The sequence below is a fragment of the Zingiber officinale genome, chromosome 10A (assembly GCF_018446385.1).
Source record: "Zingiber officinale cultivar Zhangliang chromosome 10A, Zo_v1.1, whole genome shotgun sequence".
Classification (NCBI taxonomy): domain Eukaryota; kingdom Viridiplantae; phylum Streptophyta; class Magnoliopsida; order Zingiberales; family Zingiberaceae; genus Zingiber; species Zingiber officinale.
In genome coordinates, this window is record NC_056004.1 from 5,153,545 (window position 1) to 5,172,630 (window position 19,086).

The 19,086-nt window shown below is 39.3% G+C and overlaps 2 protein-coding genes across 5 annotated transcripts; both read left to right on the forward strand.

Moving 5' to 3' along the window:
* The first annotated feature begins 736 nt into the window (after nucleotides 1-736).
* Nucleotides 737-5,626, forward strand: LOC122026918 (homeobox protein knotted-1-like 6). The gene is made up of 5 exons (XM_042585662.1): nucleotides 737-1,303; nucleotides 1,418-1,540; nucleotides 1,633-1,774; nucleotides 4,847-5,097; nucleotides 5,192-5,626. Exons 1-5 carry the CDS (start codon nucleotides 935-937, stop codon nucleotides 5,393-5,395), a joined length of 1,089 nt encoding a protein of 362 aa, XP_042441596.1. The 5' UTR covers nucleotides 737-934; the 3' UTR covers nucleotides 5,396-5,626.
* Nucleotides 5,627-6,706: 1,080 nt separating this feature from the next.
* LOC122027472 (lipid droplet phospholipase 1-like) lies at nucleotides 6,707-12,882 on the forward strand. Of its 4 annotated transcripts, none has more exons than XM_042586454.1 (11): nucleotides 6,707-6,858; nucleotides 6,946-7,356; nucleotides 8,064-8,131; nucleotides 8,914-8,984; nucleotides 9,189-9,458; nucleotides 10,396-10,556; nucleotides 10,647-10,702; nucleotides 10,823-10,875; nucleotides 10,946-11,075; nucleotides 12,222-12,319; nucleotides 12,574-12,882. In XM_042586454.1, the coding sequence occupies exons 2-11, from the start codon at nucleotides 7,142-7,144 to the stop codon at nucleotides 12,643-12,645; spliced, it is 1,194 nt and encodes a 397-aa protein (XP_042442388.1). In that variant the 5' UTR covers nucleotides 6,707-6,858; nucleotides 6,946-7,141; the 3' UTR covers nucleotides 12,646-12,882. The 4 variants fall into 4 exon arrangements, with proteins under 4 accessions (XP_042442388.1, XP_042442389.1, XP_042442390.1 ...); XM_042586456.1 differs by having other exon boundaries at nucleotides 6,730-6,829; XM_042586457.1 differs by lacking the exons at nucleotides 6,707-6,858; nucleotides 6,946-7,356 and adding exons at nucleotides 7,556-7,787; nucleotides 7,870-7,953.
* Nucleotides 12,883-19,086: the final 6,204 nt, after the last annotated feature.

Sequence of the window (19,086 nt, forward strand, 5' to 3'; positions counted from 1 at the left end):
TCAACCTCTCACTTATGATCATCAGCCTCCGTCTAACTTAATTTCTGGGCAAAATTAGATATTATAATACGTAAACAAATGGCGCCTAATACCCTGCTTTCCTTTTAGGAAACAACGCAATTAATTATTCGGACAATATATTATAACAAATTATACTCGTCGTTTTCACCGAGTTTGACTTTCATACGAACCTCTAATCTGAAAACGTACAAGGAGAGGGTGGCATAAACAAAACATTCTTAATTAAGTATCTATTATAAAGACGCTTAAGAAAAGACATCGAACGACAAGTATATTTAAAAAGAATAAAAGCATACTTAAGCCAATTAAACTAGATCAAGTAATTACCACAGTCCAACTTCCAAAGCTCCCGAGAGTCGTCTGATCTGACACGTTAGCTAGACAAAGAACAAGTGAACGAATGGCATTAATAAATAGCTAGCCTTCTACTGGATGGATGCATTGGTATAAGATCTATATCCTCCATCTACAGTAGTGTACAGGCCTTTCCTGGCTTAGCAGGACAATGGGGACTACGTATGATACATGTCATATATATATATATATATATAATAAATTAATTAATTAATTAAATTTTCTCGGCGTTGGATTCTTAATTTAATGATGCACTGCAAATCTAAATACCATCTCCATGATTTGACGTGGGCCCACCAGGGCACCACACTTTCACAGTTGCACTTGGATTGCATGCCTTTCTCTCTTTCGTGGCGTCCCCATCTCTCTTGGTCCTTTTAGAACCTCCTCCAGGGGCTCTGCCTCTTCTCACCTTTCATCGATTAAAGGCGAGCTCCTCCCCCTCTAGGGTTTCCTGCTCCCCATCTTTCTCCTCCGCTTTGCCCTCCTCCATTTTAGTATCCACCCATCTATCTATCTATCTATCCTAATCTAATTCATTATACCACTGTTGTTCCTCATGGAGGAGTTCTCTCAGCTAGGAGGCAGTCTCTGGGGAGGCATCATGTGCTCCGCGGCCTCAAAACCTGCAACTGATCATGCTGCAACGGTCGCTGCGGCTCCGCCGCCGCCTACTTCCGGAGGCACCGCTCATGCTTCCGTGTTTGACAAGGCCGGCGGTGGGTGCGGCATCGCCACCCCGACACTCCTCGGCGGCCACCAAAACTCAGCGGCCGCACTTCTATTCCAAGGCAAGCACGAGGGAGGCGTCGGAGGCGCCTCCTCCTCCCATTTCCCTCCCGCCTCCGACATCGACGCCATCAAGGCAAAGATTGTCTCGCACCCCCAGTACTCCAACCTCCTCACCGCTTACATCGATTGCCAAAAGGCATGCACCACTCCGTCACTCACCGATCTAACCTAACTTTCCGACTATATATATACACACACACGTATATATATGTGTATATATGTCAGACTAATTCTAAAATTTAATCATCAGGTCGGAGCTCCGCCGGAAGTGGTGGACCGGCTCTCGGCAGTGGCACAGGAGCTGGAGATGAGGCAACGGGCGAACTTGATCTGCCGGGACACACACACAGACCCCGAGCTGGACCAGTTCATGGTGCCCTAATTAACCAAACAAACCCTCCCTCCCTCCAATTTAGGGAATAGTATATATATTATTAATCATGCTGTGTTGATGGTGACAACCAGGAAGCATACCACGAGATGCTGGTCAAATACAGGGAAGAGCTGACGAGGCCATTGCAGGAAGCTATGGAGTTCTTCCGCAGGGTCGAGTCTCAACTCAACTCCCTCTCCCTCACCGATGCCTCCCTTCGCATCTTGACAGCAGGTAACTTAACTATTATTATCATTACACAGCATGAGTTTCGAGTGAGAAAGCTAAGCTAGCACAGCCCTTTGTCCCTCCCTTCCATGGATTCTAGCTAAGAGTGAAGAGAGGGGGAAGGGGATGAAGATGCACTACTACTACTGCCGTATGTCAGAAGGCGAAGTACGTGCATCTTTACGAGGAGAATCCCTTCTTTCACGCAAAGCTGAGGCGAAAGATCTTCTGGGAACGGCTCTCGACTTCCCCTTAATATATAATTAATTATTAGTTAATCGAACACTTCCACACTCTACCGATTTCCTCTACTACCACTGCCCCTATTATTAATCAATACTTTTCACTCTATTTTGTGGTCACTATTTATCTAGCTACGTTTCTATAGTTTAGTTTGCTAGTTTTTCAGGCTTGGGATGGGAAAGTAGCCTGTGGTTGTTGGTTTATATATTATATATATAGATATATAGATTTAGGGTTTAGTTTCTCGAGGCTTCGCTTGGTACTCTGGCCATCTCACAGTTCTCTTTTAGTTCTTGCTTAAAACCGATCCTCTTCCACTCCAACGCTTCTCTCGTTTGTGTGCGGGACTCCCTCTTTATTAAACTAGTAGGAAGAAGACTGACATAAAGCTAGCCTTTTGAGTTCTGACGAGGGAGGGAGAGTGGTGTTCTTAGGGTTCCAAGGAGAACATGCGCCTTGACTCCCTCTACCTCGAGAATAATCGATTAATCATTCCCCATGTTCTTGGCTAAAATTGTATTTTAATTATTTTTATATTTCTCGCCCTTTGCTCTCTCTCACCTCACTATCATTTTTGATATCTTTTTCATTTCGAGTTGCTTCTGCGTGATGGATCCGCAAGGAGTTAAGGGGGGCATAGGATGCTCATTTTGTCAAGCTTTCAATTTTCTTCGCCTTTTTTACTTGTATTATTCCCTGTCATTCTACGGCTTTTCTCCTCAGGAATCCGTCCTACGTTCAATCGACAGCACGTTATTGTAAAAAGTTGATCGTCATATTCAACACAGTACATAGTTAACGTTGTGTAAGCTAAAATGTTTTTGTATGATATCCAAATCAGATTTACTAACTCGATGGCAAATATCAATAAACAAGGCTTCTTTCTTGTAATTAAGCTCTCGCCAAACTGAAAGTATGCCCCCTCTTTAACTAGTACTGCATGTCATGTGTAATCGACTGTGGATCTATTGATGTTCATAGAATAGTTTTTGACTGTTTTTATACTGGTTAAATTGATATTCTACTTGGCTCCGCGTCTTATTTTAATTAAAGCAGTTCAAGTACCATGTGTATTATCATAACTTAAACTAGATATATTGAAGTTGACATGGAATTTATAATTCATACAAAATCATTTCTCTCGTCCTTTTTTTTACAATAAAAGTTAGGGTTTCCTTTTTACATGATACATTAATAAAATATGTTTGATTTTAGCAATTATGTCATTTATTAGACTCTAAAAAGTTGGGAATTATAATTTTCTCTTTGGTGTTTTTGCATTCTATAGTATATGATTTTTTTTTGACCTAATTTGTATCCATTTGTTATTTTTCACATATGTAGATCTCCTTTATTTATTCTGTGATGAAACTTGATGTGTTTTCTCAATAAAAATCATTGTTACAATTTTTTTTGAATATATTTTAGATGGCTTGAAATGATATTTCATAATTTACTGCACAAGTTAATATAAAAAATGAAGCATGTATTTATTTGAAATAAATTTGTTATATTGGTAATATTTTCTATATGTTCTTAAAGTAAGAGAGGAAGATTAAAGTAAAGGCTATAGATGTATCTCCTATATTTAATGTTATTATTGGGTTTGTTGTAAATGAAAAATAAGATTTTACTAAATAGCTAATATATGAAACTCAATTTGAAGATAGAAGGTAAGAAAATCATTAGTGTCTAAATGATAGATGTTACAATCTAGGATAGATACCAACTAGATTGTGCTCACGATCTCTTTATCATGCCCATGATCTCTGAAAAATTAGGGGCTATTCGTTTGTTCCAACCAATAATTCTGACTTATGAACATTAATTATTGTGGTCTTCATTAATATCATCTATTAGATCGTGACTAACTAACCAGAAATGATGATCGTGGAGGGATCATTGTAGGGATCATTGAAGGGATAGTAAGCTATGTGACCAATGACCACATGGGTGTCAATGGCTTTTCCGAGGGAAAGATCTACTAGATATTTTTTGCCTATGATACCCTCTTTGCAATTGTTAAAGTCTATTAGACATTTTTAACCAGCTTGAGTATAGCAATAGTTTATGCCACTCGTTTCCATTTTTTTTCAATTTCAAAGAAAACTATTTCCTAAAACATTTATCTGATTATTCTCTTCACTTATCTTCATATGTTTACTGTCTGACATGATAGAATGTCTTGGCTGATTTTGCTGTTATGTACAACTTTTGATTAATTTTTCTGATGTAATATGGTTTCTGTTTTTTTAATTATATACAATTTTATGAGTGTTTTAAAGATTCTTATTACTACAGTGCAAAATCTGAGTTTTGATTAAAAAATTGCCTCATTAATGGTAAAATATTTTAGTTTGCAGATTTTATTTATCAATCATTTTCTTGTGGGGGCAATTGTGCCATATCCTTTAATTATAAAATCAAAATTAGGCTTTTGAATTTCTTCAACTTGAATGAAGATTATGAAATTTAATTGCCAACTTTGTTTGTTCTATGCAAGCTCGAAAAAGTCTACCTAAGGCTGTAACTAAAGGAAGCTTTAAACATATGGTTACACTTGTATAGGCTTCTTTTATCATTATCTTAAATCATTTTGTTATATCGATATCTATTGTTACAGGTCCTTCAATGCCTTCCATTCTCAAGGTTAGTAAATAATTCTATTGAACATGCTTGATAACTTGTTCGATCGTTTCTCCTTTTATTAGCAACAGTTTTTAAGCAACAAGCATTCCTAGTAATCCAGTGCGCATTGATTGTTAGTAATCAACAAGCATTGTTGTTTCTTTCTTGTGATCTCCGTACTCACCTGTTGGGGTGCCAATGACACAGATGATAAGTTTGGGGTTTGCTCCTCCGAAGACGACCAAGATGGTAGCGGCGGCGAAACTGAACTCCCGGAGCCAGACGCATCGGCCGAAGACCGCGAGCTGAAGCACCAACTCCTGAAGAAGTACAGTGGCTATCTGAGCAGCCTGAGGCAGGAACTGTCCAAGAAGAAGAAGAAAGGCAAGCTCCCAAAGGACGCGCGGCAGCAGTTGCTCAACTGGTGGGAACTCCATTACAAATGGCCATATCCCTCGGTGAGTCGTTCTTCATCACAATTCAATAACTTTCCCGCTAGTAAAACCGTTCGAACGAACACACGGCTGAAGCACCATAACTCCGAATGAACAGGAGACGCAGAAGGTGGCGCTGGCGGAGTCGACGGGGCTCGACCTGAAGCAGATCAACAACTGGTTCATAAACCAGAGGAAGAGGCATTGGAAGCCCTCGGAGGACATGCAGTTCGTGGTGATGGATGGCTACCACGCTCCAAATGCTGCTCTGTACATGGACGGCCAGTACTTCATGGGCGACGGCCTCTATCTCGGACCTTGAGTCGAGATCGATCTCGATCGGTTATGTTACTGCATCAGAGGCCTTGTCCTCCTAACCGAGTAATTATTTGGGCAAGTTAATTAATAACTAGTTTTATAAGCCCTCTGTCTGTATTAATCGCATGCTACACTTTGTCGTCATGCTACTCGATCGCTAGGTCTGTGTACGTCGTCGTTTTAAGGTGAATGCTCTGTTTGTATAATTATTTAATCTCGTAATTTTTAGTGTCTACGTACCACATTTCTTGGTTGGCAATGGCTTCGATTCTGAAGCTACACTCATCCGATATTCGTGATAATGCCAGGCCTCATTTAAAAGAAATAAAATTAATTCGATTGGGATTCTAAAAGCAGCGCTAATAATTAAATAATATCTGTACTATTTCCTTTTTTTTTAATATGTGATAGATAGTTTAAATTTTATAATCAAGGTTTTGTTTTTCCTAATCTAGGTCGACGGTTGGTCAAATTTTCAAGTTTCTGGAATTTTATTTTTTAAAATTATTTTTCTGTTAAACAAAACGAATCTCACTCTGGAAGTTTCTTAATTCATTTGAAATAACGCATGCGTTTTCTCGAATTCAGAATCTTGTCGAACACGCTAGGACGCCAAAAGTCAACGTCGAGATGGCCACTCGATGAAAGAATCGGGAGAACGGACCATTAACAAATTCACTCTGAAGTTTACCCTCGAGTTTCTCTGGAGCCCGCTACCTTTACTTCCAATCACTAGAAGGGTAGCAGTTCGCGGAGCTCGAATGATGAAGGTTGATTGTTTAATTGTGCTTATTCGGTTGCTGAGAGCATCCCAATATTCTGAGAGGAGGTTTGAACATCCTCTCTCTTATTTTTTTTTTTTTATTATTATCTTTCAATTTTTTTTTGTTAAGTTGTAAATTTTTTAATATTATTTAAAAATAATAATAAAATTATTTGTTTATCGATAAAATTATTATTAAAAAAAAAAAATTTAAATATTTTAAAATATATTTATTTAATATGAATCAATAGATAATGTATAAATAATTAATGTTAATATTAAAAGAGATGTGAATGAAAAAAATATGGTATTATATATATTTTAATGAGATGTTGAAGATTATAATGATAATTATTATGAATATTTTTACAGAAATAATACATTATGTCGTCATTTTTTAAAAATGAAAATGTAATCAATATTCGACCAATTTGACGTTGGTGACTGTGATTTAAGATTTTAATTGACACCCTAATAATTAATTAACGCAAACTTTAGTGGTCAATCAGGTGGGTCCCTTGTTTGTTGAGCGGCTGATGCTTGCAAATAACGTAATGGCACGATCTTCCAGGAAGGAAACTGAGAGAGCTAGGAGAGGTTTAGGTGGCCGATCGATGGTCAAAGGAGAACACGGAGAGGGGCTGGAACACGGATCGGCTTCTGGAAGTCAGGCTCGTATGTATCATCCGAGACACGGATCGAAGGTTTTTTCGCTGCGCAGACTGCGATTTGTCCCTCCACGTGTTTGACCACTGGTGCTTTCGTGGTGACTTGTGTTTGGATTTAAACAGGGGATATGCTGCTCATTGCTCCAACAAGAACAATCGCCCGCTAAACCTGAACGATTTGAGAATTGGAATCGCGAGTTGAAGATTTGGAGCGATAAAACGGTGAAGAAGGCCACGATCGCATAGTTGAAGTCCCCCCGGCATCTGATATCGGCGAATTGATCCGAGGCGTGAGAGCAGGGCAGAGAAATCGGGGAAGATGGCGCCAGGCGGATCGGATGCGGAGCTCGGAGATGCGGGCAGGCGTAGCGGAAAGAGGCAGCGGAAGCGGTACTCGTCCTACCTCCGGCTGCCTACTTTCCTTAAGTCGTCTCGGAATCGAGCAGCCGCGCCTCCAGTGCAGGATGGTGGAATGGCAGAAGATAGTCCATTGCCGACGCATCTGGTGGTGATGGTCAATGGCATCGTCGGAAGGTATGCTTCTTCGGGTGGCACCTATCTCCACCATTTCTTATCCTGTGTTTTTCTTTTGCCGAACGAATTTGCTTATTTGCTTTGCTTTATTGTCATTTTCTCCTTTTTGGAATTTGTTTTCGTGTGCTTTTGAATCGAGGCCTTTCCCCCTTTTCATCTTCTTTTTTTTTTTTTTTTTTTTTTTTGGCGCTGCTTTCACGGAGCTGAGGCATAGAAAGGTGGCATCTTAGTGCACGCCAAATCACGCTATTGTGTAGGCTTGTCGAGTTGAGGGATGATGGCGAAAATTGTCGTGTGTTCTTGTCTCATGGTCTCGTTAATAATCTGGGACAGAGCTGCAACACCAGGCAGCGTCATCTACCAATCGCTATGCTCGAATTGGTGACAGCAAAGACCGTTTTGTCGGACACCGATATGGGATCCATAAAGTGGTTGGTTCTCAGTGCAGACGACGATCAATTTTTCTTTTTGTTTATTCCCGGAGTGCGCCATGAATGGGCATCACCTTGGCAGGTAGTTCATTACAGTTCCAGTTGAAACGTTCAGCTGATTGATGAATGACGCTTTTCGGCGATCCGTGCGACCTAGGGTTCGATGGTAATGCGTATTTAGAACGATGGGCTTGCTTGACATGTGATGCTCATTAATTAAAAATTGAAACGCAGTTTGCATAACTTTCAGTTGACATACGTGTCTTTTCCTTGCAGTGCTGCGAATTGGAAATACGCTGCCAAACAATTCGTGAAAAAGCATCCGGTGGATATTATGGTTCACTGTAAGCAGCTTTTCTTTCTATATCCTAAAATTGTAATAACAAGAGGTGAATTTTAAACTATCAGATAAATACAAGTCTTTTAATTCGGGTGATTGAATAGTAGTTTCAATACACAATTATGATGTTGGTGTTTACAATCTTTCATTGTTTGATCTGGTAGTATATAGCTTTCAGTTGATGATCTGACAGAATTGTTGGAATTGCTTAATGATGTATAGAAAATATTAGTATGCTTGGATTCTATACTTGAGAGAATGGGTGTGCATAACTTCATTAAGATATTATAATACATCTACTCTGCGTATTCATTGTGTTTATGTAAACTTTTGAACAACTTCTCCTTAGCAAGATTTTGAAGATAATCAAATACTTGATAAATAGTTATCCATATCTAGCAAGAAAAAAATGTGGAATTCTCAAAAACTAGAGAAAATCACCAATCTCCATAGAAGTAAATTTTGTGAGAAAATCTTCTATGCCTATTCATCTTATGATTACATAGATAATTCCACTTCAAACAAGTTTTTGTTTGTTAACGGCCACAATACTCGGAACAATATGATTAAAAGCATATAACTCTTTATACTTATGGATCAGTAGGTAACCTTGTTTCACATGAACAGTCGCAAATTTTGTCAAAACTGCTCACCTATGCTTTCTGTTCTGAAAATTACGGAAGAACGTATTCCTTCCTCTTGATAGAGATATAGTTTAAAAGAATTCAAGTACTTTTATTATTATTATTATTATATTTGATCTCATCATTACTTTTGCTTTTGCAGGCAGTGAATCTAACTACGGAACTTTGACTTTCCATGGTGTTGATGTAATGGGCGAACGATTAGCAAAAGAGGTTGCCACCTTTTTGCTTGGATAGTAGATATCACTGTTAGTATATGCTGCTCTGAGAGATATAGAAATTTATCCTAGATATCAACCACCTAGTTATCTAAATGATGAATTATGCATTTTTTTCAAAACCTGCTGGATTATCTATCAATTGGTTGTTGTTTACCATGAATTTTCTATTTCATCAGCTAACAAAATTTTGTATCAGGTTATCTCAATAGTTGCTAGCAAGCCTTTCCTTCAAAAGATATCATTCGTGGGGCACTCACTAGGGGGCTTGATTGCAAGATATGCAATTGGTATCTTATATGAGAAAACAGTACCAAAATGTATTCTAGAGGAACATGGTGCTTGCGAATATCATCCTGTGGTAGCAAAGTCTGTGGATGAAAAAATTAAAGGCAAGATCGCTGGACTTGAGCCAATGAATTTTATCACTTTTGCAACACCTCATCTTGGGTCAAGATTGCACAAACAGGTGATTTCCTAAGCTAAAGTTTATGTTCAGCTATTGAGTGGATACTCTCACTTGTTCAAATTAGTAAGAGTTGCTTTATGACATCCAAGTTGCATCATACCATAGCATGATATTTAATATGAACTCTTTGTTTGCATTTAAATAATCTAATCTACAATAGAAGTCAATTTGGCTTTCAATTCCCTTAAGCTGTTTACTTCATTATATGGGCAAAACACACAAATGATTTGAGTTGGTTGACTGATATTATTGATCTCTAGTTTTGATTGAGTAAGATGGTTGTCACATTTCAAACATTTGATTTTTATGGTGAAAGCTTAATGAAACCCTATCCAAGCCCTTGGATTGAGCAATGTAAGCACTTATTTGTAGTAGTTTCAATAATGTATTCAGAGAATCTTATACAGAAAGACCTCTACAAGTCTATTTTTGTCCACCTTCAGTCAACTGAAATAGCCACTAGTAAACTACTTGGGCACAAGTGATCATCAGACAAACAACACTATACTCGTTAGTCAACTAGAAAATCCTTCTAGTCAGTGCCGAAGGATATTGTTGCTCGAATAGGAATATTTTGTTTACTAACCTCAAGTTTAAGCAACTCCCTAGATGACTGAATTTCTTCAGTTTATTGAATTTGGTCCCTCCTTAGCTAAGCTTCTATTTCTGTAAGCCTACATAAAGTTCCAGGAAAGAGATAAGTCATAGACTACAACTCACTAATTTGGCTTCAAACCAATAGTTCCTCTATATAAGGCTTCAAACAAAGTCACTAAGTTGTTTACTCCCATCTAGCTAAATATGTCATTCTGATGATGCCCAAAGGCACAAATCAATTGTAGGTTTCCTTTTTATTGTAAGGAGAATATTTGAGGTTTGATAAATCATTGTCATCTTTGAAGCACTTTTTCAGGTAATGATTACTTGAAATTTTCAGATTCCACTCTTTCATGGTTCCTATAAGTTAGAAAAGATGGCATACCGAACTTGTTGGATTTTCAGAAGATCAGGAAAGCATCTATTTCTTAAAGACCACGATAATGGGAAACTTCCTCTTCTGGTTCAGATGGTCAGTGACTGTGGAGATCTTCGATTCATGTGAGCTTTGTTTTATTATAGACCTAAATATTAAGACTTTCACCCCCTGTTAAGAATTATAATCTCAATGATTAATTTTATGAATTACAGGTCTGCTTTGCTATCTTTTAAGCGACGCGTTGCATACTCGAATGTTTGCTTTGACTGTATCCAGCTCTGCCTTCTAATAGTAATTTATTTAGCTGAAATTATTACCTTGTTTGATTGTTAGTATCATTGCATACTCTATCATGTGTATCTTCCAGAAATACTTAACTCGACTTCAGTCATCGTTGGAAGGAAGACATCATCAATACGACGTGAACATGAGCTTCCTAAGGTAAAACTTATATTATTAGATATAATGTAGCTGTGCTTTAGTCAGATCTAAATGTGTGTTCATGCTGCAGCGCCAAGATTTCATGATAAATAGCCAATATCCACACATTATTTATGTTGAGAAACCGACAACTGTTGATGTCCCTCAGATGAATTTTCCAGCAACCACCAAAGAATTGAAAACTATCAGTGATATGGAAGGTTCATCACTACCCATTACTTTTTGTTTAATTTTTTAAATTTTTTTTTATTATATTTTCTCTTCAAAAGTATCCTTTGGATGCAATTCTTTACCCAATTAGTATTGAATAAATTAGAGTTGAATAAGACTAGCGAGACCTGTGGATTTCTTAGGTGATCTTCTATAGAGTTCATCAGGAAGATGAGATTTAAGTTAAATCTTTCGCAAATTGCAATTAACATTGTGTTGCATGAATATTCTAACTTGTTTAACTTGCCCTAATTATAAGTTCCTTACAAGTGTGCATCTTTTTTAATCCATTATATAACAATAAAAAAATATTTTCCACCATAACAATATTGGTATAAAGTTTGTCCTAGGTTCTAACAATGCTGTGGCAAAAACCTGAAAGTTACATCAAACCGGTTCACAGGTTTAAAATATGAAAGCAATACGATGAAATCATATGAAAACTAAAGCATCGGAACAACGTTCCCTACACATCTATTTGCCTCTTTGTAAGAATGAACACCACCTTTACAATCTTAGGTGAATGGACTTGGCGAAAGAATTGGTTGTTCCTACATGCTACTGAAATACTGAATATTCTCAAAGGGGTTGTCCTTTAACCCCTTTTGACTAGGATACAGCTACAAACAATCATTCGCTCTGAAAGTGGCCAGAAAAGTAGATTTGACAAGGATATTATATTTAGTTAATCGTGGATATTAATTGATTTCAGCAAACAAAACAGGATTTGTATTTGATCTAGGTCCCTTAATATACAAGCATTAAGTCCTTGCATGTGGTGTTGCCCAATTGGTCATGGGGTCGATTCTCAACGTATGCGAAATACATCGCAGGTCACCTGATTTACCTTCCTTCTAGATTGCATAAGGCAGTCCTGGAGGAGCTATGAGATAAGGGTGATCACCTTATATGCAATTAAGTTTTAAAATTCTAAGATGAACTTTCCTAAATAACACAGTATGGTCTTTCGTGAAGCTACCTGATTGTTATAGAACATCGATGAGGGCCTTTCAGGATTATTCATAAAAAACCATGCTTATAAATTGTGAATGATCTTAGTTGCTGTTTTCTGTCATCCAAATACCGTCTTCAAGTTTTCTATATCCACTTATAGGCATCTCTTTTGAATTTTTCAGATGCTATGATTGACGGTTTGAATAGAGTTCCTTGGGAAAGAGTAGATGTTAGCTTCCGTGGAAGTAAACAAAGATTTTTTGCTCACAGTACCATTCAGGTATTGATCTGACGCCACCAGAACATATAGAGATAAGACATTCACACACTTCATGCATGTAAAGAATATAGATGCAAGAAATTGTGCTTCCTTCTTTGATTCTAGACCAGAAATTGTCTATTATAATTTTAATGTTACTCAAATGCATAAATTTTGCAATTTGCTTGATCAAAATGCACACACTTAGCCGTTGATCGAAATTTTGCAATTGTCTATTATAACAAAGATTTGAAAATTTTCTCTATTTGCTACAGGTGAAGACCTACATGATAAATTCAGATGGTTCAGACGTTATATTCCACATGATTGACAATTTTCGCTTATAGCCGATATTTGAAGTTTGCTTCAGAAATTATACAATATGGCATTGGGCAATCTCAATTTTATTTACCCAAGCTTGTCCCATTATTTGTTCCTTTGTCTGCCAATTGGCTTTTCACAACATTTTTTGTGGAAATAGTGGGGGAGTGGGCTCTCCAGTCTATTAGGGTTAAGAACACCCTTTCATATTTGTAAATCAATGTTCTATGTCAATGTGAGTAAGAGGATTTTGAGCATTGAAATTTCTGTCTTCTTCCTCTATTTTATGTAGTTAAAAACCTGGATATTTCAATCTGACTATCAATGTTTGTGTAATTTATATTCATTTGTTATTGGAATACGAACTTACTCGGTCCTAACCTAGAAGCAATTTTTCACGAATTGGGATCTACGATCAGCACAACCAGTTAAATGGAAACGCAAATGACAGGCCAATTCAATTTGATTGGATCACTCCATATTTACCCTACCAAACAGTGGAAATTTTTATAGGACCGAACATATCACCATTCAGCATAAGCTAGATATTTGGTGTTGATAACAATAAAAAAAAAAAAAAAGTTGAAACAGAAACTTAGACCAGTAACAACAATAACTCAACTTTATTTCACTAGATGTGATCAACTATATAGATCCTTTTACGTCATTGAACTATATTCTCTATTAGTTATACTTAAATAAATTTTATTTTATTTTATTGTTATTAACCAAGTTGTTTTTAGTCTTTCTCTTACTCATTTGATGTGCGTATTTGTCATAGTTTCAGATCGCCTAATTGGAATATTTATTAATTGTCTAAGTACATGTCCGTACTATTTTAAACGTGTCTCTCGAAATTTTTCCTCAATAAATGTAATTTTGATTTTCTTTTTTGTTGGTGCAATATCCCTCAGGTCAAGGTTGACCTGGTTAACCAAGCTGAGTCTTGGTTTGGGTTTAGATGTTTGACAATAAGATACTGATTGAAGGAGAGTCAAGTAGGTCAAGGTTGATCGGATACTTGACTGGGAAGTCCTGACTGGGATGTTAGGCAGAAGAAAATCCTGGTGAGTGAAGCCAGGTGAAAGTCCTGACTGGGATGTTAGGCAGAAGGAAATCCTGGTGAGTGAAGCCAGATAAAAGTCCTGACTGGGATGTTAGGCAGATGAAAATCCTAGTGAGTGAAGCTAGGTGAAAGTCCTAGTGAGTGAAGCTAGGCAGATGGAAAGTCCTAGTAAGTAAAGCTAGGCAGATGGAAAACCCTAGTGAGTGAAACTAGGTGAAAGTCCTGGTGAGTGAAGCCAGGCAAGGGAAAATTCAGATGGATCAAGGATGATCGGACATCTGGAGTTGGGAAGTCCAAGTAGGTCAAAGGATTGACTGGATACTTGGCATGAGGAAATTCAGATGGGTCAAGGTTGACCAGACATCTGGTGAAAGTCCAAGTAGGTCAAGGGAGTGACCGGATACTTGGCACGACTAGAAAAGTCCAAGTGGGTCAAAGGATTGACCGGACACTCGGTGGGAAGTCCTAGCAGGTCAAGGTGACTGATGCTAGCATGATGTGGTCAAGGTTGACCGGTGTTGGTTTGGTAGGCTTGGGACTTGGTTTTGGGCAAAAAATCTTGGATCGATCGATGGATCGATCCGGCCTTTTCTAGCGAACAAAGAGCCTCGATCGATCCGTGGATCGATCGGATATCAATCGATCGGTGGATCGATTGGGGCCGCTTCGCGCGATAAGCGCGGATCGATCCGTGGATCGATCCGAGGCTTTTCCCAGCGAGCTGCTGATCGATCCATGGATCGATCAGCCTCCCGATCGATTGGAACATTCGAATCGATCGATCCGATTGCGTCGGGTTTATAGACGTTATCCGATTCCTCCGGATCTTTGACTTCTCCGGCGCTCTCAAAGATCAGATCGCGTTCTTGAAGGATCTTGGAAGCTTCCAAGATCCTTCAAGAATCGCGATCCGAGCCGCGAGAAGTGATCCGAGTGAATCGAAGAGATGCCAAGATAACGTCCGCGGCTATAAACCCGACGCATCGGATCCCGATCGATTCGAATGTTCCCAATCGATCGGGAGGCTTGATCGATCGCGCCGATCGACTCACCGGATCGATCCACGGATCGATCCGGCGCTTATCGCGCGAAGCCTCCCAATCGATCCAGCGATCGATTGGGATCTCGGATCGATCCACGGATCGATCAGGGCTCTTCGCTAGGAAAGGCTTGGATCGATCCACTAATCGATCCAGCTCCTGGATCGATCCACTGATCGATCCAGTACTTGGTTTTTGCCCAAAACCAAGTCCCAAGCCTACCAAACCAACACCCGGTCAACCTTGACCCGTTGGTACATCATGCCTAGCATCAGGTCACTCCTTTGATTATCGTGTTGGGTTTAGGGTTTAGGGTTTAGGGAGAATGAAAAGCTTAACTTATGTGTTCATTACCTAGTGGCATGAAGAAGGAGGCTATAGGATTAGCCTAACTTACATGTGGGATTGTAAGTGTTATTGTGGTATTGTCAAACATCAAAAAGGGGGAGATTGTTGGTGTAATATCCCTCAGGTCAAGGTTGACCTGGTTAACTAAGCTGAGTCTTGGTTTGGGTTTAGATGTTTGACAATAAGATACTGATTGAAGGAGAGTCAAGTAGGTCAAGGTTGACCGGATACTTGACTGGGAAGTCCTGACTGGGATGTTAGGCAGAAGAAAATCCTGGTGAGTGAAGCCAGGTGAAAGTCCTGACTGGGATGTTAGGCAGAAGGAAATCCTGGTGAGTGAAGCCAGGTGAAAGTCCTGACTGGGATGTTAGGCAGATGAAAATCCTAGTGAGTGAAGCTAGGTGAAAGTCCTAGTGAGTAAAGCTAGGCAGATGGAAAGTCCTAGTGAGTAAAGCTAGGCAGATGGAAAACCCTAGTGAGTGAAACTAGGTGAAAGTCCTGGTGAGTGAAGCCAGGCAAGGGAAAATTCAGATGGATCAAGGATGATCGGACATCTGGAGTTGGGAAGTCCAAGTAGGTCAAAGGATTGACTGGATACTTGGCATGAGGAAATTCAGATGGGTCAAGGTTGACCAGACATCTGGTGAAAGTCCAAGTAGGTCAAGGGAGTGACCGGATACTTGGCACGACTAGAAAAGTCCAAGTGGGTCAAAGGGATTGACCAGACACTTGGTGGGAAGTCCTAGCAGGTCAAAGGAGTGACCTGATGCTAGGCATGATGTACCAACGGGTCAAGGTTGACCGGGTGTTGGTTTGGTAGGCTTGGGACTTGGTTTTGGGCAAAAACCAAGTACTGGATCGATCAGTGGATCGATCCAAGCCTTTCCTAGCGAACAAAGAGCCTCTGGATCGATCCGTGGATCGATCCAGATGTCCCAATCGATCAGTGGATCGATTGGGACGCGGCTGCTTCGCGCTTATATAAGCGCTGGATCGATCCATGGATCGATCCAGGCATTTTTCCCAGAGCACAGAGGCGCTCTGGATCGATCCGAAGCCTCCCCGATCGATTGGGAACATTCGAATCGATCGGGATCCGACCGTTGGCGTCGATAAAGGCCGCAGGCGCACGATTCCTTCGGGACCTCTTCTCCGATTCACTCCAGATCTCTCGCCAACTCCTCCACAGCGCTCTAAAAGATCAGATCGCCAGTTCTTGAAGGATCTTGGAAGCTTTCCAAGTCAAGAGGCAGATCAAAGGCAAGAAGAGAAGCTAGGGTTAGGGTTTTCTGTACTCATTGTAAGCTTTGCGCTTGTATTTTGTTTCCCTTTCCTTTCTTCTTGTACTGAGAGTCTTGTAGGGCTTCTCCGCCCTCGGTAGTTACCGAAAAGGAGTGTTTTCATAGTGGAGGGTGCGTGCGTGGTGTGGATCCTTGGACTAGTCACCTCTTGTGAGGTGGATACCAAGTAAACCAACCTTGTTAGCGTTGTGTGTTTGTTTCTGTTATTTTCCGCTGCATATCCTTGAAGAAACAAGCCACGCCGAGCGACGAGCACGCGACTAGCTATTCACCCCCCCCTCTAGCTACTTTTGGTCCCAACATTTTTAATACTCTTATTTCTTATTTTGTCCATCCTCATATGTCCACACATCCACTTTAATATTATCATTTCTACAACTTTAGTCTTTTGATAATGTGCTCGAGTTATAGCTCAACGTTCATTTTCATATAAAATAACAGGTCTAACTACAGTTTTGTAGAACTTTTCTTTAAATTTTAGAAGTATATAAAATACCTGACGTTCTCCATTTTAACTATGTTATTTGTATTCTATGTAAGATATTTCTCTCAATTCCTTCATCATTTTATAAAAATGATCCTAAATATTTAAAGTTCTCAGTTTTAGACAATTGTCTTATTACATCTAATATTGCTAAACTTAAATTTCATATATTATGTCTTGATTATACTAAATCTAAAATCTTTCCCTTCTAGTATTTAATGTCAATATTCTAGTTTAGCATTTATTCCTTTACATATTCATTTACCAAAATAATATCATATGCAAACAACATGCACCACAACATGCACCATGGTTCTATGCTTTGAATGTGTGGAGTGAATTCGTCCATAATTAATGTTAAAAGGATAAGAACTTAGAACTGATTTTTGATGTAACCCTATTTTTAATTTATTGAAAAATTTTCAATTACTTCGTCTGAAAATTTTACTATATATATATTTGATCCTGTCCGAACGCTGAATCAACGGACGCTGGGCACGTGGCGCTCTCCGAACTGATGACGTGGATCTCCGACCGGTCGTAGGGGCCTCCGGCGAACCTACAAGAAAGTCGGACCGGGAAGGGGTTCCCGGCGACGACCCTCTGACGCTCAAGTCAGGCAAGAGGAAACTATGGGGTGGTCTCGAATATCAAAAAAAGCGTACCTCCGGCGAAGTGTGAGGACCCTTATATAGAGCTGTGGAGAGGCTTATGCACACATACCGAGGTGAATACGTGTGCTCTTACCATACCTCAGTATGGGCTTGTCAGAGGAGCTTGTCTGACACCATACTGCTACAGTCCGAGTACTTCTCTGATGGGACGGCAGAACCTTCTGTCATAGGCTTCTGCGTATGGGTTAATCGTCGAACAAGCTTGTTGTCAGAAGATGTTCCCCCAATGTTTCCCTTGTCCTTTTGTCTCTTCTGTTCCCGCGCCGAGCGTCCGGTCGCTCGGCAATCCCATCACGTCCGACCGGACGTAGGTACTGATCCGCTCGGGAGATTCCAGGTCGTGTACTCGGATGAAACTGTTCACAGCATTAATACTTTACGCCTCGGCCGAACGGGCTACCCGCTCGGCCCTGCGACCCTGTTCACCATGAGCGTCGGAGACCCGACTCCCCGTCGGGTTGTTCTTTGATTCCGCCAGGACTCATTCGGTCGGTCGACCTAACCCTTCTCCAGTCGGCCAGACCTCCTGTTGACCCTTTTGACCACCACGTGACGTTGACTTCCATCCAGAGGGTGCCCCGTCCGAACGGCCGGATCATATATAATTCTATTACGTTAACACTTCTCTTTACTAGAATTCTTCATATAATTTCTTTTGAAACTCTATTATAAATTTTTTCTAAATCAATGAATAATATTATTTTTATTTCTGATATTTTTTAATTAATTTTTTAAAATGATGTATAACTTACTTTTCAAAAAAAAAAATTCAACTTAATTTTTTATTGGTCGCTTTCCTTATTTTTTTTTTCTATTACCTAAACTCCAACCTGTAGAACTAAATTTTTTGCAATTTGAATACATAAAATTAGGACTTTTATTTAAAAGTTAGATATGAATTTATAAATTCATATAAGTTATCTTTTTTTTTAAAAAAAAACACATTAAATATAATATTATTTTTACGCCTCTACTATTATTTATTAAAATCATAATATCAAACTACTCCATATTATGGCGATGCCAGAGGATACAGTCTCAGTGCAAGGCAACTCGATAAACCGTTTTTGAAGAGGTTTGTAAAATCAAAAAATTAAATAAAATGTTCTTTAAAAATCATTTAAAGCGCTAACAGATGCCCTCACTAATTCCACCAGCATTGGAAACGCAAGAAATTAAGCTTGGTAGCTGGCCGGAGGCATTAGTCTTTACTCACTACTGCAATAAATATCAAACAGCTGCTTCTTTTAATTATGGCCAAGCCCAATGATAGCGCATGCTCCAGAGTCGTCTTCATGGCTTCTGCTGCCTTATTGCAGACCACCAAACCGTTGACAATGCTTATATTGGTATTAAAATGCTTTTGGCTCAGACAGTCCAACGTTCTGAGGTGTTGTTTGGATGGCTTCAATGTGCTAATGGATTTAACAGAGAGGACAACAAGGAGACACGCATTCATTATTGATAAGTTTCTTTGGTTGATTAACAAACTATTGCAAGGCCAATCAATTCTCCATAAATAAGATCGTAGCAAGTCAAAATGGAATCAGTCCG

Coding starts and splice junctions, on each gene's coding strand:
- LOC122026918 (XM_042585662.1), top strand. CDS start 935: ATGGAGGAGTTCTCTCAGCTAGGAGGCAGTCTCTGGGGAGGCATCATG. Junction 1,304..1,417: donor CTTACATCGATTGCCAAAAG/GCATGCACCACT, acceptor TTTAATCATCAG/GTCGGAGCTCCGCCGGAAGT. Junction 1,775..4,846: donor CCTTCGCATCTTGACAGCAG/GTAACTTAACTA, acceptor CCAATGACACAG/ATGATAAGTTTGGGGTTTGC.
- LOC122027472 (XM_042586454.1), top strand. CDS start 7,142: ATGGCGCCAGGCGGATCGGATGCGGAGCTCGGAGATGCGGGCAGGCGT. Junction 7,357..8,063: donor GTCAATGGCATCGTCGGAAG/GTATGCTTCTTC, acceptor TTTTCCTTGCAG/TGCTGCGAATTGGAAATACG. Junction 10,876..10,945: donor GTGAACATGAGCTTCCTAAG/GTAAAACTTATA, acceptor TTCATGCTGCAG/CGCCAAGATTTCATGATAAA.